Raw genomic sequence first — 23,423 nt, forward strand, 5'->3', positions numbered from 1 at the left:
CCGCCACATGACCACGGAAACGTCTTTGGATAGCACTGCCTCTTTGGCTTGGAAACGGAGATGAGCCCCGCAACCCTAGAGTCGGATTAAACTGGCTTTTGAACAAGGGAAACCTTTACCTATTGGAAAACCCTCTACTTGGGACTAACCTTGAAGAGTGTTCAGAAGCTACAGAATGCTGTGGCTAGACTGGTGGTCAGGGCCAGCTACTGGAAGCACATGACCACAATAATACAGTAATTACACTGGTTACCTATGTGCTCCTGAGCCCAAGTCAAGGGATTGGTTTTGTCTTTTAAGGCTTTATGTGGCTTGGGACTGGAGTATCTGAAGAACTGTCTTCTTCCATATGTTCCTGCCCAGGAATTGAGATCACAGACTGAGGCCCTCCTGACTGTCCCGCCAATTAAAGAAGCACATCTCATGTGCATATGAGAGAGGGCCTTTTTTGTAGCAGCCCCATGATCATGGAACAACCTCCCTGGGAGATGTGCATAGCCTCCTCACTTTCAGTCTTTTGGAGACAGCTGAAGACAGTTTTATTTAAGGCTGCATTTGACTAATTTAGGTCCTGGTCACATGGCGAATTTGCCGCGGGAGAGCCACGGGTGGTGGACAGATTATTGGGGGCGCGATCACACCGCAACATCTGGCAAGTGGAGCGCACCTGTGGCCAACCCGTGGCATACCGCCGAAAAAGCGCAATTTAAAAAAAACAGTACCTCATATGTAGTAGCAAACGGTTTGCCATGGGCTGCCTCCGGACTCCTGTGGTGTGATCGTGCCGGCCCCTTGTTAATGCGCAGGTGGGGAGGACAGGACCTGTGGTTTGCCACCGACGCGTCGGATCGCGTTCTGGTGGCTCTAATTGCACCGGAGCAATCAGCCACGCCTCCCCCCCACGTTATCCGGCCCATGTGACCGGGGCCTTGGTTTATTTATTAGCACCACTAATTGGAGATTTTAAATTGTGGTCTTTTTTAAAATAACTGTTGAATTCGTCAGACAGAAAGGTGGCTAATAGATGTTTTAAATAAATAAATAAAATTGGCTGTGCCGGTTAAAAAACAACAACACACTGCCTTGGCAGCAGCTGCCACCACAGAACTAGGCTCATCACTGTGTGACTGAAGGTAAGCTATGCATAAGCAACAAAATACTTTAAAACAACACACTCATTTTAAAAGGTGTCCTTTTAAGCTAGGGGTCGCCAACCTTCTTGACACTGTGAAAAGCTTTGGAATTGACACAAGGTGGCTTTCCCAACCACTAAACCACCACCATGGGAGATGCAGCCAACCACAAAATGGCTGCCCTGAGAGTTAGGGCCACACACAAAGGAAGTCTAAAGGCAGGGGACAAGAGGAGTAATAAAAAAATACACTGGGAAAGAGGAGTGAGAGAATAAAACCAACACTCTGGTGGTTGCTGCTACTGAAACATTTTAATTTGCACAGCCAATCAATCTCCAATGGCCAATCAGAAGACTGGCTGGGAAGAAGCCCCACCTGGCCCTACCCACTTTCTAAAAGCACTTGGCACACCCCAAGAATGACGTTGCTGGGTGCCATGGTAATCACAGGCACCATGTGGGGTACCCCTATTTTAAGCAGAGCTTCTACCTGAAACACTGAGAAGCTACTGTTAGTTTGCAAAGCCTAATTCCCTGACATTTTGTGGTTGGTTCCGCCTCCTTTGACAGCCATTTTGTGGTTGTGCTCACCACCCTGTGTCAGAATTTTAAGGATGCTTTCTCAAAAAGGTTGGGGACCCGTGGAGTAGACAACATCAATAGACCAATGGTGTAACAGTATAACACAGCTTCATGTGTTCATTATTCACTTATATCCTACTTTTCTTTCCTCATGGAACTCAAGGTTGATTGTACATGATTCCCAAGAAGTTGGCCATTCAGGCACTGACCATACACAGATTTGCTTCATTTCAGCAAGGTCATTTGTCGACCATTCGAAGGGACACACCTACATTTTAGTCTTCACTTCCCCATCCCTATGTACAATTTTGCAAGGTTTTCTCAAAGTACTTTCCAAATTTGCAAGCTTTAATTAAATGCAAATTAGTTTCCCACTTCAGTAGAACAAACCATGGAGGTGATAAATAATTTGAATCTAATTTTTCCAGTCATGGTTCCACTAGCCTATTTTGGAATGCTGTTTTTAAAATATGAATACCACATGTATCATAATTAGCCAAAACTATATCATTTAGCAAAATACAGAGATTTTTGCCAGCCAAACATAATAATTGGAGGAACCAGGAAGCTTGAAGATTACCCAAATGGTGGATTCTAGCCAGCTTTAGAAAGCAGAGCAAGAAGAGAACTACTGATACTGAACATAAACAGAAAATGGAAAAACAAAGTGAAAAGAAAATTCACTATTGTTGCTAGTCTGCCAGAGCACATTGTTTGCCTTGATTTATAGGTAACACTCAAGCAGCTTAGCGATAGCCAAAGCTGTGTTTCATGAAGCCAAATTTACTCAAAGTTCTAAAGAAAGCAGAGGATCAGTTTTGTTTAGCGTGCCTTAGTCATGCAAAAATTACTGTCAAGTATTACCTGGATGTATGAATTTCTACAGATGGCAATAAGGAGGGGCCTTTGTCTTTTAGGGTTTCCCCCCACTTGTGAAATGGTTAGCAGGCTGAGAGTGCAATCCTGAGAACACTTCCTTGGGAGTAAGCCTCACTGAAGTGGTTTTTATTTCTGAGTAGAGCTGCTTAGGACTGCTCCCTAAGGCTTCAAATGGTCACATGCAGTTCTGTGTACAAGGCACCTCATGCTAGCGTTATGGTCAGTCACAAGTCAGGAAATACCAGGCAACTACCAAAAAAAAAAAAAAAGATTACTGGCTTAACCATTTTTTTTAAGTAGATCTTTTTTTAAACAACCGTGAATATCAGGGGAAAGGCATGCCTGATTTCCCCTTCGGCTATTTTTATGTCAAATAAATAAAAATGTTGCAAAGCCGTCAGTTGCTTGCCTTGGGTTGTCTAGCCAGCTCTTCTAGCAACAGAGGCAGAGTGTCATTTGCTAGGGAAGCATCTGGCATAAGGTTTTCCTGAACAATCCACGGGGGCAGTCAATATCACAGGCCAATGCAATAAAATACCAATTTTCATTTTTGATTGGAGAGCAGATGGCTGGGCTGAATTGACATAACAGACTCTAATTTGAGGTATTTAAAGGGCCTGGGGGGGGGGAAATGGAATTTTCAGAAGACGGTACTATCACAGATTTGCCCTGTTGTGGGGGCACAGTAAAGACTAAGGGCCAAACTAGACAAGGAGGGCATCCCTGAGTTTGGTTCAAGGATGCACCGGATTTTTTTATGAAAGATAAAAAAGTATTTGGTTTTAGAGACAAATTGAATGAAATAGAGAGGGTATGGTTTGAAGGGGAGAAAAAAGTAAATTTTGAAAGTGTACAAAGTGTTGCTACAATGGTATACTGATGAGGTAGTGAAAGAACAGATGATAAAATGGGCAATAAACATGAATAAAGAAATAACTAAGTCATCATGGGAATTTTTGTGGAAAAAAGCATATAAATTGTCAACTTGTGTTAACTTAAAAGAGAATTGTTATAAGATGATGTATAGATGGTATATGACACCTAAAAAGATTGCTAACATGAATACAAATATGTCTAGTAAATGTTGGAAATGTAAAAAAAGTGAAGGCTCGTTTTATCACATGTGGTGGACTTGTGAAAAAGCTAAGAACTTTTGGGCTGAGATTCATGCAGAAATGGAGAAAATTACAAAGTGTAAATTTAAAAAAGAACCATAAATTCTTTTGTTGGGATTAAAAATGGAAGAAGTTAATATGGCGAAACGAACTTTAATGTGGTATATGATTACTGCTGCAAGAATGACATATGCCCAATACTGGAAGCAAGATCAGGTACCGGAAGTTAATGACTGGATAAGAAAACTATTATTTTTAGTAGAAATTGACAAAATGACACAAAAACTGAAAGATATGGAGGCAGAAGATTTTTTTGAAGATTGGAAGGACCTGAAAGAATATTTGGAAAAGAATGGAGATGTAAAAGATAATTTGTTTTGTTTTGACAATTACTGAAAATTAGTATAATTGTATTTTAAATACTTGTATTTTAAGTAACTGTTACCTGTTGAAAAAGTGGATTTGGGAAAATAGAATACTGAAGTATGGGGCTGGAGGTTGGAGCACTGCTGGAAGCCGGCTGAGGGGGAAAGGGTGGGGGGTAGGATATAGGTTAGGATTGTAATGGTGAATATAAGTTTATATTAATATGTCTAAATATATCCTAATAAATTGTGTTTTTTTTTTTTTAAAAAAAGGATGCACCACCATTTTAGAAAATGAGTTTGCACCTGGAAACTCCTTTAAACTGTATTCTGGGGGCCCAATTCTGGTCATGACCACCCATGCCGAAGAGGGAGGAAGGAGATCCTACTTCTCTCCATTTTTCCAATCCGAAAACACCTCCTGGTGCTATTTCAGGCTGGAATATGAAGCGGGGGAAGCAGGATCCCCTCCGCCCCACGCTGTGGTCGTACTCACTAGAATTGTTTCAAGGAGTTCCAAGTGAGAATTCGCTCTCTAAAATGGCCATGCATGCCCAGGCTGATTTCAGGGATTCTCATCTTGTCTAGTCTGGTCCTTACAGGATCCAGCTGTTAGCTGAAGGACCAGTTACCTGAGCATACTGTAAGCCTCTGATCCACTACAAAGGGGAGAATATTCATCTAGAATATTTGTTCCAGCAGAGAGAAAAATGGGTCCTTAGGCGAATATATCTTTCTAAGTTTTATCTAGACCAGGAGTGGCAAAAAATATGAAAGCTCAGACATGGTTAAAAAGCATAAAATCCCTCTGCTCCCAAAATCCATTTTTTTTCCCATTTGAAGAGGAGAAAAACAGTAAAGCCTTGTATCATATGCTCTTGGGTAAGTCCCTCCATTCCAGATAGAAGTCTCAAAACACACACACAGTGTCTGAACCCAAAACCATCCCACAAAGGAATGTAACACCAATCAATTATGATAAGCAGATCTGGATCTCATGCAGACTTATAAACTCAGGTCACAGATATTCTTTAAATGGTCATAAAACCAAAAAACTCTTATCAAAGTACACATTGAAAAATTGCAATGAAAGCCCATTCATTACAGTATGTTAACATCACAGTCTATGTTTTAAACTGCAATGGCTTAAAGTAGCTGTCTGGAAGCAGAAACACTGTTCTGTATCTGGAATAAGGGGTGCCCTTGTGCCAGCTAGTGAAAATATGTAATATAAGAACAATGGCTCCCTCTGGGGGCAAATCAGTAGTAAAGTGGAATGAATATTGTATACTGAAGCATAATCGAGAAAAAAGATCCAGAACAGACTATACCAATAAAAGCTTCATCATCACTATCTAGAGTCACTGGTGCACCAGGGTCAAGCCGAAGGCTTTGCCTTCAACTTCAAACGCTAACTGCACAGTTTTCTTTCTCCTATAATTGAATGGTTGCCTTTCAGTCTTATGGAGAAAAATGCCACACTTGGGAATATTACTGCAATAAGGGCAACATTTGAGCTGCACCACTGACACTAGATGGTCCAGCTCTCACTTTCAAAAATCCCACAAGGTGTAAAATGTGCATACAAAGATGCATTGTGTTCTCCAGGGTATAAGCTTCCCCTCCATATGCACTACTTATTTATTTAATCGAGTTCTACTATGTATTTTTGTTGTTGTTTTTAGCTGCCTCCAGCAGCAGCTAAAAACAAAAAAATGAAAAATGAAAATGAACAGTTTAAAAATAAAACAAATCCAACACAGCAAAATCAATGCAACAGCAATCAAATCAACCCTGTCAACTGGCTAAAACAGCAGTCAGTGAAGCCAGCAGCCTAAAAACAATTACGACATAAGAACACATCATTAAAAAAAATTACTCAGCAAGGAAAGTAAGCAAGACCAGTAAAACACTAGTAAGTTGGGATAAAAGTTTATTTGAAGGCATGTGTGAATAAGCCCCAGGCAAAAACAATCCTAAAAGCCAATACAATGATGCCAGATGGACTTTAAGAAGAATGGCATTCTGCAGGTGAGCCATCACCACTGAGAAGGCCCTGTTCGTGGTCAGCAGCTGCTATACTTCAGCAAGCAGGGGGCGCTGAGAGTAATGCTTGGGACCAATGTTCCCTCTAAGCTGTGGAGTCTTGTGAGGAAAAATTCTACTTTGTGAGCTGCTGGCATTAAACTTGTGAGCGATTTGGCTGCTGCATTAATTAGTCTGCTCAGGAGCCCTCCTTCCTGAGCTGAGACAAAAATGTGTGAGCCGGAGGCTAAAAAACTGTGAGCTGGCTCACACTGACTCAGCTTAGAGGGAACACTGCTTGGGACCAACAACTTAACTGCCAAGCCTGACAACAGGGGAGAAGGTGATCCATGCTGCCATGCTAGTTATAAGAAACAGATAACAGAATCTCACCAAGACAGCTCTTATTTAGAAAACCTTTTTAAAAAATCTACCAAATGACAGCACAATTATTGGAAAGAAAAATACACCTGGGTAAAATATTTTAATTTCCATACTCCTCTGGCTATAAGTGCACCTTACAGAGGTCTGGAAAAGAAGGAAGTGGTTTTGTGGTTAAGTTTCAAGATGAGAAAGCGTTATATGACTGGGGTTGGGGTTGGTAACAAGCTTACAAAACCATTTGGAGTGACAACACCACAGGGCATTGTTCAGCAATGCCTGAGACACAGTATTAATGAACACAGAAAAAATATCTTTGAAAACCAGCTTTAAGCCCAGGAGTTGCCAATTTGCTCTGCGTACATGATAGCATCAAAACACATTACGCTCTCGAGGGCCACTGTCAATCCACACATTTCAGGTGCCTGTAATTTATTGCTACCAGGGTCATATTTTCATGAACAGGACATGTCAAAGTACAGTCAAAGGGGAGGAAAAACCCCAGCTCCAGTCTAACAGGGACAAATGTTAGCGGCTCTGCATTTGTCTGTCTCCCAATCTAATGTCAGCTTGGACAGCACCGAGCATTTTCAGTGCAATCCTAGGGAGAGTGACTCCAGTCTAAGCCCAGTCACTGTTTCCTCTAAGCTGTGGAATCTTCTGAGCAAGAATTCTACTTTGTGAGCTGCTGGCATTAAAGCTGTGAGCAAACAATTTGGCTACTACATAAATTAGTTTGCTCTGGACCCATCCTTCCTGAGCTAAGACAAAAATGTCTGAGCTGGAGGCTAAAAAACTGTGAGCTAGCTCACACTAACTCAGCTTAGAGGAAACACTGGTTTACACTGGAGTAACTCTCCCTAGGATTGCACTGTTAGTGTGTTTTCTGGAAGAAGAGCGGGAACTAGAGCCTGGTTTTGGTTCCCCCTTTCTCAAACTTCTGATTGTCATTTTGAAATATCAGAATGCCAGCCATTTTGTCAGCAGGTAGGATTCCGAATCCCATCAGAAGTCTAAACGTTTTAGAAAACTTGGTATGCATCTAGCCAGCCTGTGCCTATCTGCCAGCTGAGACTGTCAGCATCCCCTGTTCTGAAGGGAGAGAAGGCTGAGCCCAGGCTCACAGTTCACAATGCACTGATGGCAACTCTGCAATCTGTACACAGGGGATACGTTGCCCTAACTGGGAAAAGGAGTACGCATGTTGTGGCTTCTAGGAGACCAACTGGTTTGGTGATATGGGCATTTGTAAAAACTAGGACTCAGTGCAGAATTTTATTTATTTTATTACATTTATATCCCGCAGGGCCAGAGCGGGTTCCAGACAAACCGATCTGCTTCCATCTCCCTCAATGCAGAACTCTGAGGTTCCTAGCTACACATCTGCTTTACAAAACCATCTCTCATTCATACAAAGCAATGCATGCACAGAAAACCAGTTAAAACAGAGGCAGGATCTGGAAACGTTTGTTAGCTTTAATAAGCTGCTTTTAATAAGTTGCTCTTTTTCTCTCCTCTAGTCTTTCAAGTTTTCACAAAGATGATATTCAAGCTGAAAAGGGTTTTGTGGATTTCTTTTCCCCCTCTGAAGCATACATTTTGCACTGGGAAATGTTACTAAAAGTCTTGCTAAAGAGCACAAATAAGCCATATTTGGCATTCTGAATTACAGGTCTGGTGTAGTGGTTAAGTGCGCGGACTCTAATCTGGGAGTACCGGGTTTGATTCCCCACTCCTCCACTTGCAGCTGCTGGATGACCTTGGGCAAGCCATAGTTCTGTCAGAGCTGTCCTTGAAAGAGCAGTTCTCGAAAGAGCTCTCTCAGCCCCACCTACCTCACAGGGTGTCTGTTGTGGGAAGGGGAAGGGAAAGGAGTTTGTAAACCGCTCTGAGGCTCTGAGTGAAGGGCAGGGTATAAATCCAATCTCTTCTTCTTCCCCTAACAGATTAGAGTGGTTTAGGAAACCATTTGAAGCATTTCATTGAAACACTTTCAAATAAGCCACTAGAGGTCTCTCTAAACCAAACAATTACACATTTGGATTGTAAAAGAACTGTTTCTCTGTATTCTATAAGAGAGAGAGAGAGAGACAGACAGACAGACAGTGACAGTGTTGGTGTGCTGGCAAACAACAGGAGAAGGGAGATGAGAGTTGTATGTGGCCAGATGTGCTGATACCAAAAGGTGAACTCTGGTGGCACAATCAACACCTCAGCTGTTCCCTTCAGGTCTGAGAGACAATGGTGAGCCTGTTGCCTTCTCCCACCCTTCTGTCACTCAGAGGCTCATTTCAGTTGCTTGGGCAGAGAACCAGTCCCACATCTGAGACCCAGTGTGGTGTAGTGGTTAGAGTGTTGGACTAGCGTCTGGAGATCCAGGTTTGAATCCCCACTCCGCCATGGAAGCTTGCCAGGTGACCATGGGCCAGCCACACACTCTCAGCCTAACCTACCTCACAGGGTTGTTGTGAGGATGAAAGGGAGGAGAGGAGAATGATGTAAGCTGCTGTGGGTCCCCATCGGCGAGAAAGATGAAACAGACAATTAAGTAAATAAAAATAAAATCTTCCAAGCATAATGACCCAGCACATCATTGTTCTCAGCATGCATACCAAGGCATGGCCTAGCCCACTTCTCTGCACTCTATTTTAATTATTTGTACAACTCTGTTGTAACATGTGACAACGAAGCAAATATAACACCTCCAAACCCTAAGAATTTTTTTAAAAACCCTGTGACATCACAGTAGAGAACAAACCCTATGCCTAGGAAATATTTTGTTCCCAAATATCAAACTTTAGTGAAGGGAAATAGTCACTTCATGCAAGAAATTGCCTGAATCTTGCATATAGTTTTTCCTGTGTGCTAAACATAATGCCACCTTAAGGCCAAAGAGACTAGATGAGAGATACAGATTTTGAATAAATCAACACAGTTTAAATAAGACCGTAGAGAATTTCAGTAACTGTGATGTTGGAAAAAACCACCCTGCACGATGTTTCCCTCAGAAGTAAGACAGATTGTTAGTGGACAGAACTTGAACCCAGGTCTCTAACGCTCAAGTCCAGCTCTCCCTCAAATGATCTTTCCCTCACTACATTAACAAAGACTGTTTCAATAGTAGAACCAAACAAAATATCACAAAGAAGGGAGCAAACTCTCAAGTCTCTCCGCTTCTTTTTTCACCCAGCCTTTTTCAATGGGGAACCAAAGCAGCATACATAGCTCTCCTCACCTCCATGTTATTCTCACAAAAGTCTTGTGATGTACGTTAGGCTAACTGTGAGCGGCCCAAGGTCACCCATTCTCAGATATTCAAATCAACAGGAAAGAAAGATATTTGAGAACACAGCAAAGCCACAAATCTATATATATAAAATCAAGCCATTTCATATTGAAACTGCAATCACGCGGTATAGCAGGCTCACTTCACATTAATTCTCAGGAGCCTGGGGGGTGGGGAGAAAGAGTCCGGAGGGTCTCTTCCTCCCGCCCAGTTCTGCCATCCATCCTTCCTGCCCCCTGCCGCCGCCTACCTGGTACCTGCCGGTGAGCAGCTGGCTGCGGGACGGGGTGCAGAGAGGCTGCGTGTAGTAGCGCTCCAGGCGCACCCCGCTGGCTCCCAGTGCGTCGAGGGTCGGCGTGCGGATCTCCGAGCCGTGCCAGCCCACGTCGTTCCAGCCCAGGTCATCGGCCAGCACCAGCACCAAGTGCGGCGGCCTTGGCGGCACCTGGCTGAGGCACGAGCGCGCGCAGAGCAGCACCTGCAGCAGCAGAGCAAGGGGCCCCGCGGCGCCCAAGCGCTTCGGCATCGCTGCCCGCCAGTCAGACCGCCAGCCCCAGCAGGAACTGCTGGCCCGGGAAGGAGGGCCGAGGACCGCCCCGCGAGGAGGCGAGCCCGCCTCGGAAAGCAACAGTCCGCGGTTCGTCCCATGCCCCGGAAAGCCAAGCCGCGCCTCCCGCTCCACCCACCGGGGAGGAAAAGAAACCGGAACTCGAAGCTCTCCCGCTTTGCTCCAGCTGACTCTCCGAATAGCGGTGAAAGGACATGCAAAGGGACTGGAAGGGCCTCGGTTAGTTGGTTAGCGGCACGTTCGTAGGAGGAGAGGGCCGTTAAGGTTGCTGCAGTATCAAGGGTGAAGAGGTACAACTTTTCTCCAGAAAATGGGCCGTTTGTTTTTCCATGCTAGATCACATCTTTGCACTTCAAGCCACAGAATCCCGAATAACTACCATTCCCCGGCTTGGCGCACATTTTCAAACGCAAATCAGAATTTCTTCACCCATAAACACGTGCCTACTATTTAGCTTCATCTTCAGCCTATCAAAAGGCTGAGCGACATCTAATTCAGGTTAAACTATTTTAAGTAATGATGTATCCCCTGCTCTGATGCTGGTCTAGTAATATTTAGCATTTGTGTAATTCTTTCAGCTTTTGGAGTTTTCACATACATTAGCTTATTAAAGGACTTCTGTAAGGTAGGACAGTGTTATTGTCCCTAAATTGCCACTGTGGGGTATCTAAAGGTGTGTAGTAGCTGGTCAGGACTGTAAATTTATGGCAGAGGTGAGATTTTGACCATACACCACATGTTCTTGTGTAGCTGCTCCAGGGCACCTGCCTACTGCATGCCAGCCCTCCTAGCTTCTTCCCTGATGAGTCTAGGCATGCCTCATTCAGGTTTGGCCACTGTTGCTCCAGGGGAAATAAAGAGTAGGGCTTCCTGTTAACACCTGAAAGAGCAAAAAGTGTGAGGCCACTATTTTTAAAATTGTCCATCAAAATATGCCAACAAATATGGAAAACAAAATAATGGCCCACAGACTGGAAACAATTGACATTCCAATTCAAAAAAAGGAGATGTCAAAGACTGCAGCAACTATCAGACCACAACTATTGCACTAATTTCTCAAGCGTGAAAAGTGATTCTCAAAATCTTACAACAAAGACTATTACCTTACATGGAATGAGAAATGGCAGATGTTCAAGCTGTATTCAGAAAAGCAAGAGGCACTAGAGATCATATTGCAAATTTACTTTGGTTACTGCTGGAACATACAAGAAAATGTCAGAAGAAAATCAGCTTGTGTTAGGTTACTGCAAAGCTTTTGACTGTGTGGATCAGGAAAAGCTATGGCTGGTTTTAAAATAAATCAGTGGGCTACTAATATCCTTTGGTCACATTGTGAGAAGAGAAGACTCACTGGAAAAGACAGTAATACTAGGAAACGTTGATGGCAGCAGGAAAAGAGGAAGACCCAACCTGGAATGGATTGCCTCTATCAAGGAAGACACGGTCCTCAGTTTGCAAGAGCTGAGCAAGGCTATTAACAATGGGACATTCTGGAGGTCATTAATTCATAGGGTCACCATTAGATGGAAGCAACTTGACAGCACTTCACACACACATACACACACACTTGTTTTAAACTAACAACATATACCAAATAAATGAGTTTGAAGGGAAAGTATTAAGTTCTTTTTAAAATAACTGGCATATTACTCTGATACAATTAAGTAAATGTAGGCCCCGTTCACACGGAGCATTTGCCCCGCTGAAGGCACGGGAGTCCCGCGGATTTTCCGGGCGCGATCACACTGCAACATATGGGAAGCGCAATGCTCCCGCAGCGAACCCGTGGCTTCCCGCCGAAGATGCGGCTTAAAAATCTAGTACTTACGAGGTACTAGTTTCCGGAAACCGCAGGCCAGGTGCGGGCGTCTGATTGCGTTTCTGGTGGAATTACGTGGCATCCGGTGCCTGCCAATGTTCGTCGCAAACGGGGGGGTTTCTCCCAAGTCTCCGAAGGATGCGCAAAAGCGCCCAACAGCACATGCACACAAAGAGCAATTGCTAGTGTGATCGCGTGGCTTCTTTGAGTTTGAGAGAGGGCCACGGGAGGCTGTGATGGGGGTTAGCAGCAGAGGCCAGGCTGAGACCGGGCCGCGTGTCCGAGGGAGGGCTGCTGGTGGGGAGGGGGGATCTGGCGGGTTAATCTCCCACTCCCCTCCTTGCAAGCAGAACACGGATCCCGCCCGGAGTGGGCCACGTGAGACCCTCCCAGAGGCCGCGGCTCTTTCCTTTCCCTTTCTCATCGGCCTGGCTGCTCTCAGTGGAGGTGCAGGATGCTCGTGTGATCGGCATCTCCCCCCTGACCACGGGACCTCAACCGGGACGTGTGATCAGGTGGCCGTGTGTTATTTTCCTCCGGGGCAAACAGCCACGCTCCCCCCCCGCATTTTCCTGCCTGTGTGACCGCCGCCGTAATAGGTCAGAGACATGATACTGGGCAAGACATGAGCAGGTAGTTATAGGAGGTAAACTAGTGAGAAATCCAGGAATATTGTAAGGAAATAATAAAGATATCAGACATGTAATTCCATCTCCCATACTGATATCTCCATTGTTGTAGGGCGGGGGTAAAAAACAGTCTGAGGCATATTGCCTGAAGCAGGGATTCTTTAGGGGATTTGAAGAAGAAGAGGAGGAGATTGGATTTATACCCCGCCCTTCACTACCCAAAGGAGTCTCAGAGCGGCTTACAAACTCCTTCCCCTTCCCCTCCCCACAACAGACACCCTGTGAGGTAGTTGGGGCTGAGAGAGCTCATGACAGAAACTGCTCTTTTTTCAAGAACAGCTCTTATCAGAACTACGGCTTGCCCAAGGTCATCCAGCCAGGTGCAAGTGGAGGAGTGGGGAATCAAACCCGGTTCTCCCAGATTAGAGTCCGCGCACTTAACCACTACACCAAACTGGCTCTTTGAGTAGTCAAGAAACCTCACCCAGGATATCCTTACAACATAAACAGGCTTTAATTTTTTTTAAAAAGACCTCCCCCCCCCATAAACAGAGAGCAGCTTTTTGCTTCCCAATTAGCTGCTGGGGCCTTCCTATAGCAACAGACACACTCCTGAGTATGGTGATTCCCCGACAGCTTCTGATTTCCAATGAAGTCCACGCTCTTCCTCTTCCTTTTTGATGCTCTTCAGCCTGTTAGGTGCTGCCTCCCTGGACAAGCAGACCTGGCAATCTGCTGAGTCCTGCTGGCTTGGAGCTAATGTCTGCAGCTGGTGCTTATCTAACAAGAAATAATCCTGTAGCTACTTTGGTTATGGAACCTAGCTGCCAACATACCTGAAGCCAGAATAAAGTTTCTTGACCACACCATCCCTACTTGTCCTCAGCGAGGTGCACCTCTTTTTCTACAAAATGACCCCTGCTCATTACTCACCAGAAGGAATGAAATGTTGAAGAAGGGTGAAAGCTAAATAATAAAAGGGGATTTGTCTGCTCAATCTCCAAAAAGCTTTATGGTATGCCAGAGGTTATACAGCAAGGGTGTCGAACTCATTTGTTATGAGGGCCGGATCTGACATAAATGATACCTCGTTGGGCTGGGCCATGTGTGTCATAAAAGGTAATGCCAGGTAGCAGAGATATACATTTTATAAAGGACACAAACACAAAGGTTTTTTTTTTACTTAAAATAAAAACATGCTTAAAACATTAGCACTCTTGCAATATTTTGTTTATTTAACCATGTCTGATAACTGACACCTCTTGCTCTGAATTAATGCATCAAAATGTCTGTGCTGTTGCAATCTTGAGCACGCTATTCAGGTGTGTATCTGTAAGCTGCAAACCTATGATGACACAGCAGCAGCAGAACTGGAAGAATAAGCAGAAGACAGCCAGTTGCACTGTGGGCCTGATAGAAGCCCTCTGGGGGCCTGATCTGGCCCCTGGGTTGCATGTTTGACACCCCTGTTATACAGTATATGATTGATTCTGGAAAGGGCAGCCATGAAGGAGCAAGAAAAGATTCTTAGTGTAAGGATGTGCCACTAGTCACCAAGATCAACATAATTCATGCCATAGTATTCCCCATAACAATGTATAGGTTTGAAAGTTGGACAATTAAGAAAGCTGATAGGAAGAAAGTTTATTCCTTTGAAATGTGTTGGAGGAAAGTTTTACGGGTACTGTGTGGACTGACAAGACAAATAAGTGACTTCTAGATCAAATCAAGTTTGAACTTTCCCTTGAAGCTAAAATGACTAAAATGAAGTTATTGTTCTTTGGTCATATCATGAGAAGACGACATACTAGAAAAGACAATAATGCCAATTAAAGTTGAAGGCGGTAGGAAAAGAAGACCCAAGCTGAGATGGATTGGCTAAGTCAAGGACACCATGGCCCTCAGTTTGCAAGACCTGAGCAAGGACATTTCTCTAGCCTCAGAGATCAGTTGACTTGCTTTCCTGCATTACTGGAAAGGGAAAGCTCCCATTTCTTAGCTTGCCCCACCCCTGTAATTCCTCACAGAACCCCTGCTTGTAAATATTATTTTGGAATCTGTTGTTATTCAAAGTAGCATTCCTAATGGAAACATTTGCAAAGGTAAATTTTGAACAACCATTGTGTTGGGATCTCTGATATAAGCCTCTAGGAAGGTTTGCTAAGAGATCTCATTCTTTTCCTTGCTGAAACTTGTGTCTATTGTGTCTATTAGTGTATAGGAGGTGAAGTTAGGAAGAGGTTCTTTTGCAGAAATACTAGCGGGAAGAAGGTCTTTTGCAGAAATAGTGTTGACATACCTGGGTTATGTCAGTACTATTTCTTCAGGAGATCCTCTTCCAACATAACCTGGATACTATTGCTAAATTTTAAAGCTGCAACCCAGTTACAAGTTCTGCATTTAAAATGTGTCGAACATGTAAAAAAAAAAAAAGCTGTGTTTAATTGACCAGAAAAGTTTGTGAATTTGGATCTTCATGTAAGAAGCAAATAATCTTGTGTGTGCTATTTAGCAGGAATTGCATTCATGAAGGGTTGGCCATAACCTAGAATGAGAGAAATGACTACGCATCCCTGCCTTACTAGTGTTTAACTACCTGCTCTGGGTGCAGGCTACTTATACAGCTGGTGTGGTGTAGTGGTTAGAGTATCAGACTAGAATCTAGGAGGCCCGGGTTCAAATCCCCGCTCTACCTTGGATGCTCACTGGGTGACCATGGGCCAGTCCCACACATTCATATACTAACCTACCTCAGGGCTGCTGTGAGGATAGAATGGAGGAGAGAACGATGTTGAGCCACTCTGGTTGCCCACTGGGGAGAAAGGCAGAGTATTAATGAAGTAAATAAATAAATATTGTGGAATATCTAAGGGATTGTTCTTTGTATAGGAGGGCATTTGGAAACTAGAGCCAGGATTTAGGGTACTGTTTGCAATCACCAGGAGTTTGTCTTTGTTTTAATTGCAGAATTTGATGGTAAATAGTTTTGTTTTTCAATTTGTTTATTAACTGCTACAAGCTTTGGGGAAGAGGGTTAATGTTGGAGAAATAAATATGTTATTACACTCTGAAAAGTATGCAGACGGAGAGTGATTTCAGCTAAGCATACCTTTATTTAGTTCAGGACAAAGACAACTGACCAGCTCGCAGGCCGGTTTATATGCATTCAGAAAACCCGCCCCCAAGTACACCTAAACACACCCCCTACTCCCGATAGGCTATTTACAGTAACCGGGCAACCATGGGTCTCCCGGCTGGGAAGCTAGCCCTTTTGATTGGGCCGGCTAGGATCCTTCGGATCCATTGTCTTTCGACTGAAGCTACAGATGAATTGTGCCGGGCCAGCCCGGCAAGTCCGGGCATGTCAGGCTGAATACATTACACACTCTGAGCACAATTTTTTAATGAGACCATTTTCACCCAGCCTTTCTCTATGGTTCAAGGTGGCTTATTATAAATAAAGACATCAAATAACGATAAATCCCCAAGGTCCTTCCTGACCCAATAAATACAGCCTAATAAAACATAACAGAATGCCTGCAACTTGCATTCTCTTAGAAGGTCTGGTGAATAGAGTAGCCTCGTAGAGCCCCCTAAAATTTCCAAGGATGGAGCTCCCCTTACTTCCTCAGGCATGGGCCCTGTTGTAGGCATGGGCCCTGTTGATACCATGAGGGCCACCTTTAATGAGTAGAGTTGCCAGGTCCCCCTTGGCCACCAGCAAGGGTGGGGTGGGGGTTTGGTAGGGTTGCCAGGTCCACGTTGGGAAGCTCCTGGAGATTTAGGGATGGCGCTTGGGGAGGACAGAGACTTCAATGGGGTACAATGAAATAGGATCCACCCTCCTAAACATCCATTATCTCCAATGGAACTGATCTCTGTAGTCTGGAGACTAGCTGCAATTCGGGGGATCCCCAGGTCTCACCCGGAGGCTGGCGTCCCTATTAATGAGGGATCAACCAGAAGGCGGCAAGCTGAAGAACACAACTGGAGCACAGGGCCATAGAGGGAGACAAAATGTCCTTTGAATAAGTGATCTGCCAATGTGCAGCAATACAACTGAATGTCACTAGGGGGTATGTACATGGGCCTCTGTGGGAAAACAGCCTTGCAAGCAGTCATTTTTGCTCACATGGAGAGAGGGAGAGAGAGACAGAGCGCTATGCTGTTGTCCCAAGTCTCAAGTTCAGCGAGGGTAACTTCTGTCTCTGTACTCCTGAATTTGCTCTCTCTGGATATCACTGTTGTTATGGTGAGAAGAGGGGAGAATGGTGCCTTTCCTTGCTGGGAAGAGTAAGGATTTTCTGGAAAACAACCTGGTAGGCTGCCACCACTCAGGATGTCCTGAGAACATATAGACCGACCCACTGAGAAGGTATCCTTCTAGCACAGTAGTAGAACAATAACAAAGCAACAGGGTACAAACCCTGGAAAATACCTTATAACCATGTAGTGCCCATGCGATCTAGCATATGGGGAAGAGATTGAGAGAAATATCCCAGAGAAGTAGATCGTACTAAGCAAAAAGTTGTGTTAACCAAAAAAAGTCTTTATAAAAAGTTTTATTTTAAAAGAGACAACAAAAAAGAGAAAAGGGTGGTTGGAAAGGGGGGGGGGAAGTGGTGGGGAAAGGGCAAAAATAAAATACAGGGAAAGGCACACAGCATAGAGATGTTCAAATAAAAAAGCAATGCATCTGAATTAAGCTAACCTAGACTGCAGCAGGTTCCTCAGGGCACATGCAGGGTTTCTTGCAGTAACGAGATGTTGGTGGAATCCTTAACTGCTATAGTAAAGGTTCCCTTGCTCGAAAGCCAGTCGAATCCGACTCTAGGGTTGCGGTGCTCATCTCCATTTCAAAGCCGAAGAGCCAGCGCTGTCCGAAGACATTTCCGTGGTCATGTGGCTGGCATGACTAAACACCGAGGCTGTTACCTTCCCACCAAAGTGGTACCTATTTATCTACTTGCAATTTCTTGCTTTCGAACTGCTAGGTTGGCAAGAGCTGGAACTAGAGACGGGAGCTCACTCCATCTTGCGGCACCCGGGTCTTGAACTGCTGAATTACTGACCTTCCACAGCCTGCAGTTCAGCGTCTTAACCACTTGAGCCACCACAGCTCCTCATAACTGCTATACAACCTCCTATAGGGTTGCCAGGTCCCTCCTGGCAACTGGTGGGGGGTGGGGAGGGAATTTACTGGGAGCAGAAGGGAGGCCCATCCAACTACAGTGATGTGTCTATGTTACTGCCCACATGACCTGGAAGTGACGCTACGACTTCCAGGATGCCAGGGTGATGCTCTGGTATTTGGGCAAAACCTCTATGGTAAATTTGGCTTCTACCATAGAATTTTTCCCCAAATACCAGAGCATCGCCCTTGACATTAAAGCGTCACTTCCAGGTCACATGGGCAGTTACATAGATACATCACTGCATGTGGGAGGATTTTCCCTCTTTTTCAGGGTACGTTTTCCCCCCACACCAGTCAACTGATTGGCAGCGGGAACCCCCGCCTCCACTGGAGGTCTGGCAACCAATGCTCCCTCTAAGCTGTGGAGTCTTGTGAGCAAAAGTTCTACTTTGTGAGCTACTGGCATTAAAGTTGTGAGCGAGCATTTTGGCTACTGCATAGATTAGTTTGCCCTGGAGCCGTCCTTTCTGAGCTAAGACAAAAATATGTGAGCTGGAGGCTAAAAAACGGTGAGCTAGCTCACACTAACTCAGCTTAGAGGGAACACTGCTGGCAACCCTAAGTCTTCCTGAAGACCCAGTTTCCACTGAAAGCTGAAGACAAGGGAAAATCTCCACATATTTATTGTCAATGGAATTGGACGTAAGCCAGCCTCTTTTCTAAGAGTGACAGGCTGATGTAACAAATGCCACACAAAGCCTCATCTCTGATGTCAGAGGCTACTGTTACCCATCAGAGTCTATTTATTTATTTAATTCCATTTATTCACCTATCCCCACAGTTGTGGGGCTCTAGGCAATGTGTAGAGTTCTAAAAGAATAAAAACATAGGACAAAACCAAGCCCAACAAACATACAATAATTAAAACAGGAGGCAGAAAATTTGTACCTCCCTCCAGTCTAGTCTGTGGGTGCTTCACATGTTCAGGGGGGGGGAGTAAGCTCTATAAGGAGTAGGGGGCCAAGTAGGGTGTTATAAAATATAGTCACTCCTCCAGTCAAGCATCTGGTAATGGCTCTGTAGTTCTGTGACAAATAGGTGGTCTTACTCAAACAAGATGAAGATTTAGAGAGGCAGTTAATTCTTGGGAGTCGTGAGCATTTAAAAATCATCAGTGGTTGGAGTTCTCACCAAGTGATCCCAGCAACATGGGCTCAAGATAGAACCTGGGGTAGCATGGAGACAGAATGATTTGCAGTAAATTGTTTGCCAACCTCCAGGTGGCACCTGGAGATCTCCTGCTATTACAATTGATCTCCAGATAACCAAGATCAGTTCCATGGAGAAAATGGCTGATTTGGAAGGTGGAGACTATGGCATTATAACCTGCTAAGGTCTGTCCCCTCCCCAGGCTCCATCCCCAAAATCTCCAGGTATTTCCCAACTCGGAGCTGGCAACCCTAAGTAAAATGGGGGCTTAAGAGACTTAAAAGACTTTCCTTATGCCCAGAGATAGAAAGTCCTGTTTCCCTTTTCCACCTACCAACCAGCAAATGGTACCCTATGAACTCTGAGCCTGTACAGAGTGAAAACCCAATAGACCTTTATATAAATTCTGGGGTGTAAGGCATTTCACCACAGCCTTCCTTTTGATATAGTGGTTGGTGTACTGCAGTGTACACTTGCCTACTAAAAGGAGGGACTTAAAGGCTCTGTTAAGTGCTACTGAAATCTCGCCCATCATCAATATATCTTAACAGTCAACAAGGCCAGATCTGTGGCTACTTTAATCCAAAAACTGGGGTCACAAACAGATTGGACATTTCAGAAACCATGAAAAATAAGATGGGTGGTGGTGAGACCACCCAAAACAGGAGCATTTGCACATGTGCACACAATGTAAGGTAAAGGTAAAGGTTCCCTTGCTCGAAAGCCAGTCGAATCCGACTCTAGGGTTGCGGTGCTCATCTCCGTTTCCAAGCCGAAGAGCCAGCGCTGTCCGAAGACGTTTCCGTGGTCATGTGGCCGGCATGACTAAACACCTAGGCGCACGGAACGCTGTTACCTTCCCACCAAAGTGGTACCTGTTTATCTACTTGCAATTTCTTGCTTTCGAACTGCTAGGTTGGCAGGAGCTGGAACTAGAGACGGGAGCTCACTCCGTCTTGCGGCACCCGGGTCTTGAACTGCTGAACTACTGACCTTCCACAGAGGACTGCAGGCAGAATGGCAAGAAGGGGGTTGGCAGAATGGTGAGAAGTGGTGGTTGGGCAGAGCAGGAAGGAGAGGGGTTGGGTGGGCGGGCAGAGCAGCAAGGAAGGTGGGGGGTGGGCAGAACAGTGAGGGGGGTTGGCTGGCAGAGTGGTGAGGAGGGGGTGGTAGGGAGATCAGAAGAAAAGGGGCAGTGGGTAGGGAAGTGGCCACCAGCTGTCGTGGGTCAGCTGCCTTGAACCATGAGGAAAGGAGGGATATAAATGTTTTCAATAATAAGAATGAGAAGTTGCTGAGTGTGGAAGAAAAAGAGCAGGTGGCAGTGGAATGATGAAGCAGGAGAAGCAGGTGGCTGTGGAAAGAAAGGGTAGAGAAAGGTGGCTGGGGAGGTATCAGAAACCAAAGTAGGAAGCAAGTACCAGTGAAGAAATTGGCCTGTTTCTCATGGGTCCCTGCTTGTAAATACATATTTCTGAGCAATGCCCACTGATCTCCACAGTGGTGCTCCTAGGAGATAGGGGACCCTGAGAAATGACATGGGGGGGAGGGCTCTAAAACAGGAAAATGCCAATTTAATCTGGATTCAACCCAATGTCACCTTTAAGAAAATCAAATCCCTGAATGGCTGAACAAAATAGGTCCAAATCACTGAAAGTATATAAGAATAATTTCCAAATGGATTTTTTTTTCACTCCAGCTAGCACCATGGGCAATGCTGTCAGCTTCTATATTTTACTGTGACCTGCTTTGTAAACGGATATTCAGATCGGTACTATGTAATGTCAACTTGCATTAAATCCCTGGCAATGATAGGTGCTCATTATTCAAACCGTGTTTCTACTGGCATGTCTTATTTATGCTTCTGCTCCTTTACTGAAGGTCTAGAAGTATTGATTCCTTTGCAAGAGTTGGGACTTTTGAGCAGTTTTTGGTTAAATGACCTTTGTAAAGGACAACGAACATGGAGTATTGAGTGGAATGAGCACAAGAGCGCTGCATCATTTTCAAAGTTAGTTTTAAGGTTCATAGGTATCCTGGAAAGGAAACATTATGGCTTTGATCAATATTTTATTAATTTGATGGCTTCTACAGCAATGACAATCCAGCTAGAAATGTCAGAAGCAATAATATTGGTGGAAAGAAAGCTAGCCCACTATGTGGGAAGTAAGAAATGGAGAAATGGTGTATTCATTTACAAAATGGTGTATTCATTTACAAAATTTATATCCAGCCTTTCTGCCCAGTTAGGGCCACTCAGACAGCTAACAAAACAAATCATTATATAAAAAAAACACATCATAAAATGAATTAAAACAAAATCTAAGTTGCAGAGACAGAAATTAAAACGTAAGGCAGGAGGGATTATTGAGGGAATGGTAGATGAAACAAAGAGTCTTCACCCACTGACAGAAGACAGCAAGAGAAGGGGACTAGTCATAAACATAAACTAGTTCATTCATTCAAGTTTCATCCAAGAGCTCTGATGATGTTACTGGAAATCCTTTGCATATCTGAAAAACAGAGAAAAATATTGATCTGCAAAGGATTGACAATAAAATTGTTCAAACTCTTGGCTACATCTTGAGTGGATGAATAATTACAAGTCCAGACTAAATAGTTAGGCAGATTTAAAGGTTTTTAATTGAACTATAGCACTAGTCTATCTAGTATTGCATGGCAAAGTATTATTGATGCACCTGGCATGAGAAGAGGTGAGAGTGATCAGTAATCAGATCTCTGGTCTATCAACAGGAGACATGGCAAGGGGCAGTGGTGTTGGCTTGTCACCAGGGTGCTGGAAGAAAGGTGTTTAAATCCTTCCAGTGTTGTAGCTTTATATGTCAGATTTATGTCCTTTCATTCTTTTGCATAGGGACTGACTGTTCAATGTAGAGAGTGGAAGGGCACTGCTGACATTTGATGATATATATAATGTTGGAAGATGAAAAAGTGAACGAACCTGAGATGGTATGGCTGGTGCTGTTAGTTCCGGTGACTGTGTTATCAGAGTGAATACGGGGACAAAGTTGGCATATTGGTTTGTTGCAGGCCCTAGTTCTAGAATCTGTGTCCATGTTAGGAAGTGCGTTGTTGTGAGTGTGAAGTTGTTTAAGGTTCGGGGGCTGTCTGTAGGCAAGAAAATGCCTCAATGCCTGTGAGAGAGGATCATCATTGATCAGCACAGGTTGTAGGCTGTTAATGATCTGTTGAACCAGTTTGAGCTGAGATCTGTATGTGACCACCAGCAGTGTTCTGTTGTTGCTTCATTTGGACCTATCTTGTAGCAGGTTATCCCTCGGTATCATTTTGGCTTTGTTGATCTGATCTGACATAAAAAAACCTGTAACACTCAAAAACCAGTGGGAGAACATTTAATCTTCCAGGTCATTCCATTGCTGACCTAAGAGTGGAAGTCTTCAAAGAGAGACGCTTCAAAGGGAGATTACAATGGGAGATTGCTGAACTTGAGTCCATTCACAAGGTCAGAACGATGGACCCCACCAGGGCTGAAAAGATACATAGGATTCATAGGACCAAATTTTCTGCCCCTAAGCATTTCACCTGTTCTAATCAAGCTGATTACAATGTGCATTGTACTTCTGCATCCTGAGTTCCTCCTTTGCAACACCCCTCCCATCTTCTGACTGGCATATAAGGACTCAGATCTCCATTCTGACTGGTATCTGACAAAGGGAATACAGACTCTTGAAAGCTTAAACCCCAAAAATCTTTTTGGCCTCCAAGGTACTACTGGGCTCATACCTAGCTGTTTTACTGCAAACCAACACGACTACCTCTTAAATTACGTTGTTTGTATCCTTTAATATCCCTGCTCTTACTCCAAGCACTTCACATATTACAATGAATTACATTTTAACACATCTCAAAAGCTGCATATAGTTTTACACCAGAGAATTAAAATGTTTTGATTAAACAATATACTGAACTTTAGTAATACAAGGAACTTTCCAGATGAACAATGTATAACACAATAAATGGGAAGTTATTATTCACATATTGTGGAAGGCATGTTTCCACTGAATGGGTATCATGTTTCCCTAGCATTCAAGCCTTCATTATGTTGCGGGGGAGGGGGGAGAAGAACTTCCAACAAGCATATCAATTACTTTGAGCACTGCATCCATTGCAACATAGTTCTAGAAATGTGACAGTTTCCTATTGCAACATCACTAGTGATGCCAGTTACTGAACTTTTAAAAGGTATATTACAGTACTTTTAAAAAATCCTTTTGAAACTGTGCACTCCATTGATGTACATACAACTCAAACAAAAGG

General features: G+C 44.1%; 2 protein-coding genes across 2 annotated transcripts in view; both read right to left on the bottom strand.

Moving 5' to 3' along the window:
* The window catches only part of ARSB (arylsulfatase B), a 94,001-nt gene extending 83,663 nt beyond the window's left edge, over positions 1 to 10,338 (bottom strand). The window contains exon 1 of the mRNA XM_015419513.1: positions 10,016 to 10,338. Within this exon, the coding sequence (XP_015274999.1) occupies positions 10,016 to 10,291 (276 nt within the window). The 5' untranslated portion in view covers positions 10,292 to 10,338. The remainder of the gene's footprint in view (positions 1 to 10,015) is intronic.
* Positions 10,339 to 21,094: 10,756 nt separating this feature from the next.
* The window catches only part of DMGDH (dimethylglycine dehydrogenase), a 61,607-nt gene continuing 59,278 nt past the window's right edge, over positions 21,095 to 23,423 (bottom strand). The window contains exon 17 of the mRNA XM_015419604.1: positions 21,095 to 21,637. The gene's annotated coding sequence lies outside the window, so the exon portion shown is untranslated. The remainder of the gene's footprint in view (positions 21,638 to 23,423) is intronic.

This window comes from Gekko japonicus, unplaced genomic scaffold (genome assembly GCF_001447785.1).
Source record: "Gekko japonicus isolate JY-2015 unplaced genomic scaffold, Gekko_japonicus_V1.1 scaffold206, whole genome shotgun sequence".
Taxonomy (NCBI): Eukaryota; Metazoa; Chordata; class Lepidosauria; order Squamata; family Gekkonidae; genus Gekko; species Gekko japonicus.